At 43.9% G+C, this 17458-nt stretch overlaps 1 protein-coding gene across 4 annotated transcripts in view; it reads right to left on the minus strand.

Annotated features, from left to right (window-relative positions):
• Positions 1-17458, minus strand: part of PPM1H (protein phosphatase, Mg2+/Mn2+ dependent 1H) — a 305996-nt gene that overhangs the window by 82427 nt on the left and 206111 nt on the right. For all 4 annotated transcript variants that reach the window (XM_006072608.4, XM_044941582.2, XM_044941581.2 and 1 more), the window contains exon 5: positions 17115-17199. In XM_006072608.4, the coding sequence (XP_006072670.1) occupies positions 17115-17199 (85 nt within the window). The remainder of the gene's footprint in view (positions 1-17114; positions 17200-17458) is intronic.

Raw genomic sequence — 17458 nt, forward strand, 5'->3', positions numbered from 1 at the left:
GGCCTCTTTCCCAGGACCTGACACCAACCTATCTTCCACTGAGTCTCATGGTGGTTCAGAGGTCTCTGTTGGATGCTAGCCATTAGAAGCCAAGTGTATTAGGAGTCAGAGGAAGCCAAGCTGAACTGTCCCCAGGCTGGTCCGATTGGACCAGCCAACAGAACTCTGAGCCAGGGATGCTGAGCAGGCATGGGGAAAGGAGGGGCAGGATGGGGGTGAGAAGAGGGGCTGTCCTGTCTGCTATATCCCTGACAGGTTCCAGGTCAGGGGGGAATCCTGGAGTCTCCCTGAGGGGCTTTGAAACCTCTGCTGGGAATGAGACTTGTGCCGCCTCTGAGTATCAAGGACACTAAAACACTGGGTTTTACAGAAAGCTTCCTTGGAAAGGAAGAAGGGAACTAAAATTCACAGCACAGGTCAGTGGGGTGGGCTCTGGATTTGAATCCAAGTTCTGCATTTATAAGCTCAGTGGTTTTCCTGGGTGACTTAACTGCTTGGGCCTCAGTTTCTTTACTTGCACATTGAGACTAATTGCAGATTTATCTCATACTATTTGAATAATGAAATGACATCTAAAGTGCACTGATCACGATGGTTTCTGTTTATAACAAGAAAATAATTTATCCATCTAATGGCTGTCAAGTCTTATGTAGTATTTTGTGAGCTCTCAGTTCACACCCCTAACAATCTTAGGGCAGGACCTGATCTGTGGGGCCCATTGCAAAAGGAAAATATGGAGCCACTATTCAAAGTTAAAAGTTTCAAGATGGTGACAGTGGAGCATTAAGCCAAGTGCAGACTCTGGGCAACTGCAGAAATCGCATCCTTGATGGCAGCTGTATCTACAGAGTAGATACAATTTTATTCCTCTCCATTATTTTGGTCGACCCATGAAAACTAAGGACCAAAGGCATTAGTAGTCAGTGAAGAGCACCATCTGTCATATATCCTCTGTCATCTCTCAAAATTTTGGGACTATATCAGCATGGTGTTTTTGTCTATCCCCTTGCCTTCTAAGCCAGAGTAACACTGACCTAGGGGTTGCTACATGTCAGGCACTTAACACCTTATGTTATTACCTTAGTAATGCTATGAAGCAGATGTCATAGAGTCAATTCACAAACGAGGAAACTAAGGTCCAGAGAGGTTAAGACACCTAGCCTAAGGTTATCAGCCAGGAATGGGTGATTCTAGGGTTTGAGCTTAACATCAAACCCATAACCTCCATCCTAACCCATATGTGGGTCCTTTAACCTGCATACACATTAACAAAAAACAGTGAACAGGCAACAACAGGCCTGTTGCCATGCCAAGTCTGAACCACAAAAAGGCACACGTGAGGATCTGGTTAATAAAAAAATTACAGATCTGCACACAGCTGGGCCACAACAATGTTCTTCAAATAGCGAGAAGAAATTGCTTAATAACACGAGTGATTAAAGTAGTACAAATCCATACAAAAAGATTCTGTGGGATCACATACAAAGGTGTCAGAGAGAATATGTAATTACACAGAAAGAGCAAACATACGTTTATAAAAAGCAGGCTGTCAAACAATATGTGTCTGTGAGAGTGCATGTATAGAGACTTATGTATATCATGTCATAGATATACAGATCTATCAAACTCTGAGAGATCGTGGAGGACAGAGGAGCCTGGAAGGCTACAACCCCTACAACCATAGGGTTGCAAAGAGTGGACACGACTTAGTAACTAAACAACAACAAAAACCTTTAACATACATGTACACGTAAGTGAGTATACACGTGTATAAATACAGGTACATCACACACACACACAGACACACATCATAACAAACAGGCTATGACCCAAAAGCCATAACTAAGTACATTCTGTACCCTCGTGCCTTTACCGTTGGAATGTTTGCCTGGGCAAACATTTATCAGAAGTCTGCAGGGTAGCTACTACTGACAGGGGCCACCATGCCTCTCCCTCTGGGGATGGGCAGGCTCAAAGGGACCTTGAACCCTTGGTCACCTGTGACATCCGTTGTCCCTTCACATGCAGAGACTTTCAGGGTGTCAACAAGCCACCTGCTTCTCCTGTTATAACAAGAGGCTATTGTAGTTCATCAATTCTAAGATGCTTCTTATTAGATGTGCCATTAGTTACCTCTAAGGCAGGGGGGGAAAGCTGCCAATTTTACACTAGGCATAATACTTTCTAATCACTTCAATTTTTTAATTTATTATTTTTAAAGAGCTCCTTTCAATGTAGGCAAAACTATTATCTATCACTGTTTTGCAGGCTTCCCTGGTGGCTTACATGGCAAAGAATCCTCCTACAATGCAGGACACGTGGGTTCGATTCCTGGGTCGTGAAGATCGCCTGGAGAAGGAAATGGCAATCCACTTCAACATTCCCACCTGAGAAATCCTGTGGACAGAGGAGCCTGGTGGGCTACAGTCCATGGGGATAGCAAAGAGTCCGACATGACTGAGAAACTAACACACATTTTGCATATTCAAGGAAGGAATATGTAAATGAAGAGTATCTGTTAAGGTTGTTCCAAAACATTTTCGCATTTAGGATCTGATGGCACTCATCATTTTCCAGCTCTAAAGTACCCTGTGTTCATGATTTTCCCACAAGAGCCAGCTATATTTCAGGGGCCCTTTGGGTTTAACAACTTGTAGAAGCACTACAAGCCTCAGAGGCAGGGGTGCGGAGTTCTGAAGCTGGCTTTGTCATCCTCCAGAGTTTGCTTTCTTCTGACGTCCACTTGGGGGATGCGGCTGAGCAAGGCTGGTCACTCCTCCCTAAGTCCCTCTGCTGGACTGGTACCTCCCAAGGGACAGCAGCGCTTCCCGTTAGTCTGTGGGGTTTTCCTCCAAAGTTGCTGAGTGAGCTCCTGTTCTGAACTTCAATCCTGATCTACTGATGTGTGCTTATGCCCGGAAGATGACATCCATGTCATGCTGAACACCAGGCTGATAGCAACAATCAACTGTAAACTTCAGGTATGTCCAAAGAGAAAAGGTATTTTGTCTCTGAGGAATTACTGTGGTATTCAACCCCCACCGATACAATGCCACACCCTTGGGTTTCTCTGTCATCATTTTTCTTCCTCTGGCTAACCGCCACAGCACATTCCACGTTATGTGGTGCATTTTCTGTTACAGCCATGCCCATCATAGAATGCATGTGTATTCCACGTGTACTGAGGACACATCGCGCCCCCTGGCATATTTTTGAAAGTGAAAGTGTTAGTTGCTCAGTTGCATCCAACTTTTTGTGACCCCATGTAGCCCACCAGGCTCCTCTGTTCATGGATTCTCCAGGCCAGAATACTGGAGTGGGTAGCCATTCCCCTGTCCAGGGGATCTTCCCAACCCAGGGATTAAACCCAGGTCTCCTCCCTTGCAGGCAGATTCTTTACTATCTGAGCCACCAAGGAAGTCCTTTTCACTATGCTTTAAAATGACCATTCCCATCCTAACCATAGGCTTCCTTCTTAGCAGCACTTTTGATACTCACCCCAGTTTTATTTGTCAGACCTGATGGAGTTACTGCTGTTAAAGAAAGAAACAACTCAAGAATTAAGTACAAGTAGAATAGGTGGCTGATGAATGAAAAATGAGATGCTACAATATAATGGGACATATACCTGTTGTTTTCTGAGGAAAATGCTCATCAGTATACCTTTTCATGCAATACTCATGAAAGTTTGCATAGTCTATCAGGTTGTCATATCAAAATACCACAGACAGGGATTTAAAGCAGCAAAAAATTATTGCTCACAGACTGGAGTCTGGGAAATCTAAGATCAAGATGCCAGTAGATTTGCTGCCTGGTGAGGACTCTCTTCCTGGCTTGCACACTGCCGCCTTCTTCCTGAACCTGAACCTGAACAAGCTTTCCTCCATGCTCTCATGGGGAGAGAAAATCGAGCATGCTGGCATCTCTTCTCATCAGGAAACTAACCCTATCAAATCAGGGCCCACTCTTACGACCTCATTTATTAATTACTTCTGTAAAGGTCCTATCTCCAAATTCAGTACATTGGGGGTGAGGGTTTCCACACAGGAATGTGGGGGGAGGAATACATACCTTCAGTCCATAACATGATCTTGTATGTACTTATGCTTATATATGTACATACACTCAAAGTCATCAAAATACTACAAAGTATTATCTGATGGTTTCCTTTCTAACTTACCTATATTCATGAATATGTCTACCAGTAGATATGGATTATTTTCATTTTGAAAATACTCTAAAATTTATTATTTTTTGAGAAGCCAGGTTTTAAACTAGGTCTGACAAAACTGTTGAGAGGAGTTTTACAGCTCTTTCATATTCCAAAAATTTGAGCCACTGGAAGGGGCCACCCCAGGTAGACACACCCGGCACCAATGCAGGCGATGCTGAAGCCCTCTGCAGCCCAACAGCCCAGCACAGAGACATTTTGTTCTCAGAAGTCGAGTGGCCCAGCAACTTGGGAACTCAGAAACTTCTTTAGGACCTGCCCAGCATCCAAGCAACATAGACTGGTTAGTGTTACTTCACTAGTGCTGGCCTGCCCTGCTGGAACCATTGCTCAAGCCAGCATTCTGGAATCTTGAGCCTCAAAAGTGACTTAACTCATAATACATGTAAGCACTACACAGACACAGTTTAGAGTTTGCAAAACGTGGGAGCTGCGATGTGTCAGGTTCCTTTCAGCAATAAAATCCGATGATTTTTCTGACTCCAAACTTGTAGAATTCATGGACAATTCTGGCATGTTTTTAACTCCACTGCTCATACCCGGGCCACTCATAAACATATGCATGATGACTGCCCCTTCCCCACGCTCAGCTAAGGATGCTGGCATATTAGAAATGTGGACTGTAATGGGATCAACATCCAAGATGAGAGCAAGCACACATTAAGGTCACAGGTCCACCTGCAAAATGAAAATTCTCGACACTCTCCTACACATTCCTTATTTATCTGCTATGCTGAATATATTTTAGCTTTTTCTCTTTGATGGCGCTCTTTGGATTTATGTATGTTAGAAACATCTGCATGGTGACGCAAGTAATACCAGATACACTTGAATATGTTCATTATTTTTAAAACCTCAGCTACATTCTAGTGCCCAGCATAACACTAACCACAGTAAAGACTCTTAAGTATTTGCTAGAGGAATGAATACAGAACATTCTGACCTGCTTTACACAGTCACCTTTCAGTGACTATTACTTTATAAAGTAAGACAACATAGCTTTCAAACATTAGAAAAAGATAAAACTAAGATCCATGGCATTTACAATCTTGGATGCACATTACATATTTTGGATTTAGAACATTTTTTTAAACAATTTCATAGATACCTTCCTGTAAATTCTCAAGAATGTGGATACAGTTATACCATTGAAAACTTCATGATATTCCACAGTCCTAAGGATATCTAAATATGTTGCCTCTTCTCTTCCTAATAAGCATGCCGACTAGAAACCTAGAAACTATTTTACACTAAAATCCAATTTCAATTGTGCTAGCCTGCCCCATGTTAAAAAAAAAACAAAAACAAAACCCAACAAACTAGACTTCTTTTTGTACCTCTATTTATCCTAAATTTTGAGGCTCTCCTTCAAGGAAGCATAACTGAATGCTTCTAACTAAAGGGAGGGGGTGGAGGTACATTTGGAGCTCGGCTGAGTACCATAAACGGCACCTGGGGGAAAAGGCTTGGTAACCACTGCCCTGGCAAAACCACAGGCAGGTGGCCGAGAGCCTTTTAAGGACTCTAGAGAGTGCAGGTTTGCTAAAAAAAAAAAAAAAAAAAAAAAGAGGATAGAACATATCCTTGCCACTTAATGAGAATCCATTTCCAGACATGGTTGTGTCTGGCCAGGAACAAGAAGTTTCTCTAGGGAGAGTATGCTGGAGTAATCGCTGTGCCAAGAAATGGCAGGCTACGGAGATGGGGCAGGAGGATCAAGCATCTTCTGGCTGCTCTCCTCTCTGGTCCTGGGCAGAAACCAGCATCAAGGGAAGAGGAGCCCGGTGAGCACAGTACTGTGAAGAAACACAGCCGTCCCATCTCAGTGACAGTCTCTGAGTCACAGAGGGATTGAGCCATAACAGGAGAGGACAACCTGAAGAAGAGAGGCCTTCTGGAACGTTCCAGAAAGTCTCACTAGAGCAGAGTACATCCCTGAACCCAGGTCTGTCTCACTCCAGAGCACATGGACCTGAGCCCCACCATCCTGGGATGGGGGAGAGCTCTGAGCATCCTGGCATGGCAGGGAGAAAACAGGGAGTGGAAGCAGGAATCCAGATCCCAGGGAGGGATATGTACATCCTGGGTTCTGGAGGAGGCTGAGCACCAGGCCTCCTGCAGACACTGAGATAGTAGTTCCCAAGGTTACTAAAAACTGCTGCTGAGGAACACAAAATGTTTCCTTCTTTTAATAAATTTTCCTTCTGCCACTTTGTGATCAGCTTGCCAGTGAATAGTGAGAGTCAATAAGTGGGACTGTGCCAGGTTTGGAGGGTATCCAGCCAATGGAATTCATGCAATTAACATATAAGCTCCTGCAGGTATGGGTTGGAAAATCTGAAAAGTTCATTATTTAAAAATTTTTTAATTAAAAAAAATTTTTAATTGATGTATAGTCACTTTACAGTGTCTTAGCAAAGTGATTCAGTTATGTGTGTATGTATTTTTTCAGATTCTTTTCCATTATAGGTTATTACAAAATACTGAATATAGTTCCTGTGCTATACATATAGCAGGACTTCACTGTTAATTTCACACATAGTAGTGTATATATGGGGGCTTCCCAGGTGGTGCTAGTGGTAAGGAACCTGCCCACCAATGCAGGAGACATAAGAGACTCAGGTTCAATCCCTGGGTCAGGAAGATCCCCTTGGAGGAGGGCATGGCAACCGACTCCAGTATTCTTGCCTAGAGAACATGGAGTGAGAAGCCTAGCAGGCTACAGTCCATAGGGTCACACAGAGTCAGACATGACAAAAGCTACTCAGCATGCACACAGTATATGTACAAATTAATCTCAAATTTTTGATTTATCCCTCTCCCCCACCTCCACTCCCCCTTTGGTAACCATACATTTGTTTTCTATCTGTGAATCTATTTCTGTTTTGTAAATAAGTTTGTATCATGTTTTAGATTCCATATATGAGCGGCATCATATATTTGTCTGTCTGTCTGGTTTACTTCACCCAGTAGGGTAATCTTTAGGTCCATCCATGTTGCTGCAAATAGCATTACTTCATTCTTTTTAATGACTCATATTCCACTGTGTGTGTGTGTGTGTTGTGTGTGTATATGTACATATATATTTATCCATTCATGTCAGTGGACATTTAGGTTGCCTCCACATCTTGCTACTAAAATAATGCTGCTATGAACACTAGGGTGCATGTATCTTTTTGAATTAGAGCTTTTGTCTTTTCCAGATATTGTCCCAGGAGTGGGGTTGCTGGATCATATGATAACTCTATTTTTAGTTTTTTAAGGAACCTCTCCACACTGTTCTCCATAACGGCTGCATGAATTTACACTCCCACCAACAGTGTGGAAGGGTCCCCCTTTCTCCACACCCTCTCCAGCATTTATTATTTGTAGCTGTTGTAATGAGAGCCATTCTCACTGGAATAAGGTGATACCTCATTGTAGTTCTGATCTGCATTTCCCTGATGATGAGTGATGTTGAGCATTTTTTCATGTGCCTGTTGGCCATCTGCAGGCCTTCTCTGAAAAAAATGTCTATTTAGGTCTTCTGCCCTTTTCTTGATTGGGTTGTTTTGTTTTCTTGATACTGAGCTGTGTAAGCTGTTTGCATATTTTAGAAATTAAGTCCTTGTCGGTCATATCATTTGCCAATATTTTCTTTTACCCTGTAGGTTGTCTTTTCATTTTGTTTATGGTTTCCTTTGCTGTGAAAAAGCTTTTAAGTTTAATTAGGTCTCATTTGTTCATTTTTGCTTTTGTTTCCATTACTCTAGCAGATAGATTTGAAAAAACACCGCTGCAATTTATGTCAGTGTTCTTCCTATGCTTTCCTCTGGCAGAAAAGTATCTGAAGAGCTAGTCAGGTAAGGGCTTTGGGGCAAGTGCAGCAGGACGCTAGGAGGTGGGAAGCAGCAGGGGCTCCTGGAGTGGCTCTTAGGAGAGAACGGTGTGGGACAGACAGGAGGCAGAAGCGTGGCTTCCTGGAAAACCCATCCTGCTGCTTGGCCGTGAGCTCTTGCAGGAGGTCCCCTCCTACAAAGGGTGATACACACTTGTTGTCTGACTCTTTGTGACCCCATGGCTGCAGCACGCCAGGCTTCCTTGTCCTTCACGGTCTCCCAGAGCTTGCTCAAACTCATGACCATTGAGTCGGTGATGCCATCCAACCACCTCATCCTCTGTCGCCTCCTTCTCCCCTTGCCCTCAATCTTTCCCAACATCAGAGTAAATGAATCCAAAGCACTTTTAAAAAACCCAACTTTTCAAAGAAATATACAAATGGTACGGTGCTCTGATCATGTGTGTACAGGTGGGTGAATTTTCACAAATTGAACACACCACGCGGCTGGCATCCAGATTGAGCAACTGAACATTTAGCAGCATGCTAGTGTCAGGACCCCGTCCAAATCCTGCTGCTTCTCCCAAGGGAAGCACTAGCCCCAGACTTTCCAGCTGTGTTTGCCTGTTTCTATCCGTCCTATGGAATCCTATAGGTTGGAAGTTGAGTCTGCAAAGATTTATCCATGTTGCTGCATGTAGTTACAGCTTCTTCATTCCATCCTGTGACTGTGCAAAGTTTATTTATCCATTCTACTCTCCGTGGGCATTTGGAGAGTTTCCAACTTGGGCTCTTACAAACAGTGCTGCTATGCACAGTCTCATCTTTTGGTGTAAACAGTGGTACACACTTTGTTAGGGACACAACAAAGGGTGGAATTGCTGGCCAAATCCTTTTTCAAAGGAGTTGTTCCAACTTCCACTCCCATCAGCAGAATATGGAACGTATAAACACTCATGTGTGAAATGAGAAGGCGCATTCCAGGATAGGAATGTAAACTCCTCTAACTAGAAAAACACCATATGAATTAACTTCTTAAATATTCTAGACCCTTCAGTATGTGAAAGCAAGTTATCGAAATGAGGATTTTCAGTGTTCAACATAAATCTTAAAAAACTGAATAATATCTCCTCTTTCTAGCTCTTTTTCTAGGGGAAGAACTCCTGTCATATTATACAAGAGGAGTATTGGAAGCCTTTACATTTCAGGATGATTTATCCATATAGGAAGTCTAGGTCACAAATGAAATGAATAATGTCAGCCAAAGGACTTCCTGGTGGTCCAGTGGTTAGGAATCTGCCTTGCAGTGTGGGGGACATGGGTTTAATACCCAGTTGGGGAACAAAGAACCCACATGCCTTGAAGCAACTAAGACTTGACACAGCCAAATAAATAAATAGATTTTTAAAAATTAAAAAATGATGCTGGCCAAGCCCAAGTGATCACTAACAGTCACACAAATGGTCAAAGGAGATGAGCATTCCAGAGCCAAGGCTGCCTACCTGATGTACAATGCAGGAGGAGAATATTCTACCTCAGGTTAAAAAAAAAAATGAAGGAAAAATGTGAAATGACTGAGACCTAAATATGTATGGATTGGAGTCTTTCATAAAGAATTCTGTTTTAATTTGTCCTTAAAATCTCAAAGTAGCAAAAACCAAGCTTGTATATATAAGCTGTTACAGAACTGGATATTAAATAAAATTATGCCTGGTTTATGTGGATGTCAAAGAAGGTTCACATTTAAATCTCGACATGGGACTACACTCATCAGCCAGAGAGAAGTAGCATTCCCCCAAATCAACTTTAATATTGTAAAACTGAGATCTTATGATAAAAGAGCCACATGGAAACTGGAATACAAATAGAGATATTAAACAAAATTGCCTAGATTTGTCAATTCCACAACAGTTTAAAGAATAGAATAAGGGGTGAAAGTGCTCATTTAAATAAAACACACAAGGTTTCCATATTCATATGCCTACTGCTTTTTATTCCCAAGTAAAATTCTGTGGAAAGGCATTCACTTGTAGAGGCAACAACTCATGTCAGCAAAAAAGAAAAGGAAAGTGAAGTTGCTCAGTTGTATTCAATTCTTTGTGACTCCATGGGCTGTAGCCTACCAGGCTCCTCCGTCCATGGGATTTTCCAGGCAAGACTACTGGAATGGGTTGCCATTTCCTTCTCCAGGGGATCTTCCCGACCCAGGGATCAAACGAGTCTCCCACATTGCAGGCAGATGCGTCTGAGCCACCAGGGAAGCCAATTCCCTTCCCTTTGCATAAGCAAATGGAACTGAGAAATTATAAAAGACCACAGTAGTCCCAATGGCAGGGGGGCCATGAAAAAGTTCTTTATATAGTTATATTTAAAAACTAAGAAATTTTATTTTGTCTCTGATCTAGGTCCTCCTGTAAGCACTACAAATATTAACTCATTAATCCTCACCCCTATCCTGTGAGGGTCCTGCAATTGTCCTATTTCACAGATAAAGCAACAGAAGCACAGAACACATTTTATAGACAGTTAAGGTTTTGCTCTAATAAACCTCACTGAATCCCATCTACCTTTCTCAAAGCATATTTAACTTTAATGTACTTGAAGGATGTATGACATTATCTTGCTTCTTTACACTAAGATCAATTCTTAAGGACCTCATGGGCAGATGGCTCTGGCTTTCAGTGACCGACTTTTTTTTATCCATATGTTTTTATTGTGGTAAAAGTCACAACATATAAAACACACTATTTTAACCACATTTAACTATACAGTTCAGTGGCACTAAGTTCATTCACATTATGGTGCAAGTCTCACCATCGCCTATCTCCCCAGATTTTCACCTTCCCAAACTGAAACTCTGTCCCTATGAAACACTAATCCCCCATCCCCGTCCCCTCCCCAGCATCCACCAATGTACATTCTGACACTGCGAACTTGACTATCCTAGGTACCTTGTATAAGTGGAATCAAACAGTGTTGTCTGAACCTGATATATACTGGAATCATGTGCCCAAGTTTTTATCCAGAATATTTCAGGGGACAGGGACTAAAGAGGCTAAAGATCATGTATATGTAGCAAGATGGATTTTTTTTTTTTTTAAAGAAGAAAATGTAGGAACTCATGATGATTTTGCTCAGCGTGTGGGATTCATTTCTTAGATCTGCATAGTAGATTCAGAATGCCTCCACACCGAGTCTCTGACCTGTCCTAACCTGGAAAAAAACAGACGTCCATTTATATTAATTAAAAAAATCTGGCTCTAGAAGTGGTGAGCTTCAATTATCATGGTTAATATCTTCAGAGTCTTTCCTGAAGCCAAGCTGTGCTCCAGGGGCAGCTGAATATAAATTCTGCCTTTGCAGCCCTGGGCGGTGTCAGTTTCATGCTCTAAAATTCTGGCTTCTTCATGATGCCTATGTGATCAATGGAACCTATAGTAAATATGAAAAACGTCAACCACTTTAGCCTACCATTGCTTTTTTTTTTTAATTCAAGATTTTGAAACATATGTAGTTTTGCAAAAGGGGGGTTAGATGGGGCGAGAGAAGGGGTTGGAGTGCGTCTGTCCCTGACTCAGACATCAGGCAAAGCGAAATGGAGGTAAGTTCTCTCGCTGTGACTGCAGCCAGGCTCCCAGCTTTATACCCTACTCCCATGGTTAATGGGGCTTCCCAGATGGCTCAGTGATAAAGACTTTGCCTACCAATGCAGGAGACGTGGATTTGATCCCTGGATCAGGAAGATCCCCCGGAGAAGGCAATGGAAACCCACTCCAGTGTTCTTGCCTGGGAAATTCCACAGACAGAGGAGCCTGGTGGGCTACAGTCCATTGGGTCGCAAAGAGTCAGACTGAACATACACGAACTCAAGGTTAAGGGCCATGTGGAGGTGGTGGGACAGCCATTTTTACTCACTAGTGCGCTTGACCTTCCCAATTATAGCCTCTTGTCTTAAAAGCAGGCACAAGCTTAAGCAATATACTTCTTGAGTGTGAAAAATCCCAGAGAACTAAGAGGCACAGTGCTGTCCCCTTGAAACCTTTCCCAGTTCAGTACTAGGGAAAATGGCAGACAAATCGAATCAGACTCGGTATAGACGGCTGGGGGCAGGTCCAAGGACACCACCAGCAATCACCTCAGATAATGCTGCACTTGTGTGCATCCAGTGTGCATCTGAAACCCACTTTCATCTCCTCTGCACATTGCCCTTGACGATAAACAGCTGCCGACTTGGATTATCTACAAGGACAGACGTACATTATTGGGAGGTCTGATGATACCAGCACATCTTAATGTAATCACATCAGAGTTTATAAATATGTCTCGGTAGAATGGAGGGGAAGCCGTTACTCTCACACCTCAGGGCTGTAGAGGTCCCCCGTAGAGGGAGATCTGTTTCTGGCTGTCACCTGAAGCAAGAGTGGGGTGATTTCCTGGAGACTACAGCATCAGAGCAATAGACTCTGCTGAGAAATGCCCATAAACCAGACTGCTTTCCCTCCGATGTGGGTCCTGACTCCACCAGAACATTCTGTCCAGCTTGGTGGACCCCGTAAAATATTTTATTTCAATCACCCTGGAAACATTAAAAAAAAAAAAAAAAAGCCCAGAGAGAAAAGAGCAAGGCTTATTTGTGACTATGAACATCAGCTCTCCCCGGCTGCTGGGGGCAGAAGTGCACGGCCCCTGACCCCCTCCCTCGCACACCTGCCACATTCCATGTGAACACGTCAAACCCTCAAGCCTGCTTGATTAATCACCCAGCCCAAGAATCTACGGAATAAAGTTCATGTTACCCGGAGAGCTATATGAAGGGCCCTCTGAGGTCGGGATGCAAGACCAAACAAAATTAACGTGCCTGCCACATCCATCATCTTGTAATCTGCTTCCAGTTTCATAACCCCTGAACGTCTGGACTGTGCATACCAAGAACATTTCTGTTCGACATGGATCAAAACAGTTCATGCACAAAGGGCTCTGAAATCTCCCCACCGCCAAGAAAATCATTAACCAGTTCTGCAAGTCAAACAGCCCTGGGACTGCAGTCATCTGCTCAAACCAAGTCTCAAGGGACCTAGAAGTTTTTGAGATTCTCTCATAAATGTTTCTTTAGACATAATGACAATACAATTTGATTTGACCTAAGAATAAGGAATACGTTGTAAACTTTCCAGCAACATACTAACTCGTTTAGATCATGTAAAGGATACAACAGCTCTCACTGCATTAAACTGTTTTACAATTAGTTCAAGACAACTGATGTTCCCCAAAATAAACTGATAGGATTAGATTGTAACCTGAAATTATAATGTATATATTGTATTTTGTATCATCATGAGATGGCTTTTTAAAACAATTTTCTATATTTGCTTTATTTTTGGCCATGGTAGGACTTTGCTGCTGCGTGGGCGCTTCTCTAGTTGCGGAGAGCCGGGACCATGCTCTAGGTGCCATGCTACTTACTCTCTAGTTTCGGGCTGCTCACTGTGGTGGCTTCTCTCACTGCGGAGCCTGGGCTGTAGGGCGTGGGCGCTTCTGTAGTTGTGGTGAGTGGGCTCAGTAGTTGAGGCTCCCGGGCTCTAGAGCACAGGCTCAACAGTCGTGGTGCAGGGACTTAGCTGCTCCACAGCATGTGGGATCTTCCCGGATCAGGGGTCAAACCCGGGTCTCCTGCACTGGCAGGTGGGTTCTTCACCACTCAGCCAACAGGGAAGGCCCTTGAGATGACTTTTTATTGTGATCTCAGGACATGGGATGGATATTTCAAGGGAAGTATTCCTACCCATTTCACTCAGGAGAAAGGGAGACTCAGAGACATTGTGTGAGAAACCCAAGGTCACACAGCACTTGCCCGGGCTGGGCTGAGAGATGGCCACATCACACTTGTGTTTTCCTCTCACAATTGATAGTATTTTCAAGATTTTATGCTATAAACCTCCCAATTCTCTAAAATATGGTAAAGATTTGACCACAAGTTTATTTTACACTACTAGCCCCCTAGTTCTCTCAAATGCTTCACCACAAAGATTTGCATCACAGACCATGTGAATATTATTCACGGATTTGTTCATTTCAAAGCACACATTCCTAGACTCCTGACAGAACAGGAAGTTGGGCAACCAGGATATTTTATGTTTTGGTCATGTACACACCCATTGTCTGGGAAGACAAGTTTTAGGTGTAATTTCCATGTAGAGAAGCCTGTATGGTTTAGCAGCTAGGATGAAAAGGAAAGGAGACAGTGTTCTCACCCTTAGAAATTCAGATATTAGACTCAGTTCTGTGGGCTAAGAGTGTCCACTGTTTATGCAAGAGTGACACCCAATTACACATTAATTCTGGGAACATTAGGAGTGATTCTTAAATAAAAATAAAGGGGCAGTATCACTGTGGTTTACAGGCCAGTAGAATCTGAAGTGGCAAGACTTTGATTCACCCAACAGTAAGCAAATGAGAACCATGTGCCACGAAAAATTCTGCATTTATTATTTCATTTCATCCTTACACCCGCCTTCTGGTATTCTCTGTGCCCATTCCTGACAATGAAACTGGGGACCAGTGAAGGACATTCTAGAAATCACAGACACAGTCATGTGACCAGGCTGAGCTCTGAAGTCACACACATCTTATTCCAACCGTCCCAAGGTAGACCACTGACACTGGAATCCCACTCTGAACAAGGTCAGCACTCCCCTCCCTCCAGAAAAGTTAATGTTTTAAGCTCTTGGTACCATTTTTTGCCACGCAAAAAAAGGTGAAAGTATTTCAAAATACAAAAGTGAATCTGCTCTTACTCATCGCCTTCAGCAGGAAAACAGGAAATGGTTTTTACTAAGAAGCACGGAGGTGGTGAGGACAGGGTGGGGCTTGGTGGGGCAGGGGGGCACAAAGGCACACAGCCTGCTGTGAGGGGTTTTGGGGGAGGGTGGGGAGGTGCTTGGTGCTTGGATAATGATCCAGACATCAATATGAACGCTTCAGTCAACAAATCCTGATCAATATCAGCTCTGTGTTAGGTAACAACAAGGTAAGATGCCTAAGGTAAGGGGCCTGCCTCCCAAAGGCTCAGTCTGGAAGAGGGGAGACAGAATATGGAATAAACAATAAAATACCGCACGGTGACAGCCACACTATGGGCTTCCACGCAGCGCGAGGCCCCCCGAGAAGGGGAGGTGACGCGTCCTGGAGGAAGTGACGTTTATTCTGGGGTCTCAAAAAATAAGGAGGAGTTTTCCTGGCAGAGAAGCGGGGAAGGGCTATCCAGGCAGAGCTTATTTCCAAAGGCACAGAGGTCGGAGAGATCACGGTGTGTCTTGGAAATGGAAGATGGTTCTCCATGGCCACAGCCCACAACATACCCTGTCAGTGGTAGGGGCAATGGTGAGATGATGCTGGAGAGGTGGGTGGGACACCCGATTTTGAGTCTGCCGTTTGTACCCTGTGAGGAGCCAAAGGGTTTCAGGGAAAGAAGTGTGAAGTGTGAAGATCATGTTGGAGGCTTTGTGGAAGATGGGCTGGAGAGAGCCAGGCAAGTGGCAGGGAGGCAGGCTGTTGGGAACTCTACTTGGAAGGACCCTCGCAGCAACACAGCCACCCAGCTGGTGAGTGAGGAAGGGGCCAGGGTGAGATCCTGCTGCTGGTCCCTTCCCCGTGCCCAGACAGACAGACAAAGTGAAGCTCTCTAACATCTGGGCTGCCCAGAAAGACTCAAGTTTATTAGCTTGTAAACAGCAACAGATGGGTTCAAAAATAATAGTAAAAGAATGAAGAAAAGCTTTTACTTCGGCTTTAGATTCCTACTGTCTTGTGGACCAGGTTAACCACCCAAATCAACAGAGCTCAGTTACTGAGTAAAACCAACACAGCACAGTCATGGGAACTGAGGGAAGCTTAGGCTTCTTGGGCTTCTACACAGCGTCTTGGGCTTCCCTGGTGGCTCAGATGGTAAAGAATCTGCCTGCAATGCAGGAGACCCAGGTTCAATCCTTGAATCAGGAGGATCCCCTGGAGACGGGAATGGCAACTCACTCCAGTATTCTTGCCTAGAGAATTCCATGAACAGAGGAGCCTAGCAGGCTACAGTCCATGGGGTTGCAAAGAGTCAGACACAACTGAGCGATTCTCACTTTCACACAGCTTCTTGCTAAGTCAACTAAAGTCATCAAGTCCTGACCTTATTCCCATGTGCCAGAATTAAGAGACACAAACGAGTTCCTTTCAGAGAAGGCTGCATCAATTCTTTTCTAAGAGCAGAAGGTCACTACCTTAGCGTTTTGTCTAAAAAGAAAACCAATTGGCAAGAAAATATATCATCCACAGACTATATTTGCAGCTGGTCCCTAAGATGCCCACTGCAAAGCAGTCCTGGATCATGACCATCATCATGGGACTGAGATCATAAGCCTAATGCCCTACAGCTGGGATATGAGGGCAGGACATTTACTCCGTTTTCCAGAAAACTCAAATCTTCAATGAAGCAAAAATTCTCAAGATCTGAAAAACCAAACGGCCCTCCTAGAACCCGCTCATAATTTTACTCCAAAGAGTGGGATCTACGTGAAGAATCTATTTTCAGGTTAGACACAGATTTTCGGACACCTGCATTTCTCCTGAAGGGCCCCTGAGACTTTGTATCGGAGCATGAAGTCATGGGGTGTCATCGGGTTTCTGGGGCTGCCTCCTCCTCCTATGAGATTAACACTCATCTGTACCCTTTGAGTTAAAGTGGGTGGCAGGCCGGGGGACAAGGTATCCGCATTCTTTAATACCATGCTTCATATTGTACGTACCAAATCATTAAAAGAAACAGAGCATGCTGTGTCTTTGATTGATCACAGATGGGAGAAAACCAGCCACCATAATAAATTCACAGAGGTGGAATGTGTCGTCACACACGAAGCCAGGATGTGTGATCCAGGAGGTGTGTGTGGGGTGGGGGGAGTTAATGCCATATGCCATTTTACTGCTGTGGGTCTGCTCCCATGTCAACAGCAATGTGTTCCTCCAAAACAGCTCTGACGCCATCCCCGATGCCACGGCGCTCTGCCAGACCCACGCGGCACTTACCAGGTACTGCAGTCGCTGGCGCTCGGTCTCAGGGGTGAACTCCGAAGACATGGGGATGATTTCTCCGTTTCTGATGATTATGGCCCTGAAAGGGTGAAAAGGCATGTCAGCAGCCAATCTCATAAGCACTGCGATTTTGAGATGACGCCACAGCTTGGTTCAGAATACACATGAAACTCTCAGGGGACCTTTGTTCCTCCAACCTGCACAGCAAAGCTCAGTGTAACCAACTCTGGAGCCCTCACCATACTGTAGGTATCTCTAAGAGCACGACATTCTCTTTTCTGCTAGTTTAATGCCCAGCACCAAGCATATCATTTGGCATATGACAGATGCTCAATGAA

Source organism: Bubalus bubalis, chromosome 4 (assembly GCF_019923935.1).
Source record: "Bubalus bubalis isolate 160015118507 breed Murrah chromosome 4, NDDB_SH_1, whole genome shotgun sequence".
Lineage (NCBI taxonomy): Eukaryota > Metazoa > Chordata > Mammalia > Artiodactyla > Bovidae > Bubalus > Bubalus bubalis.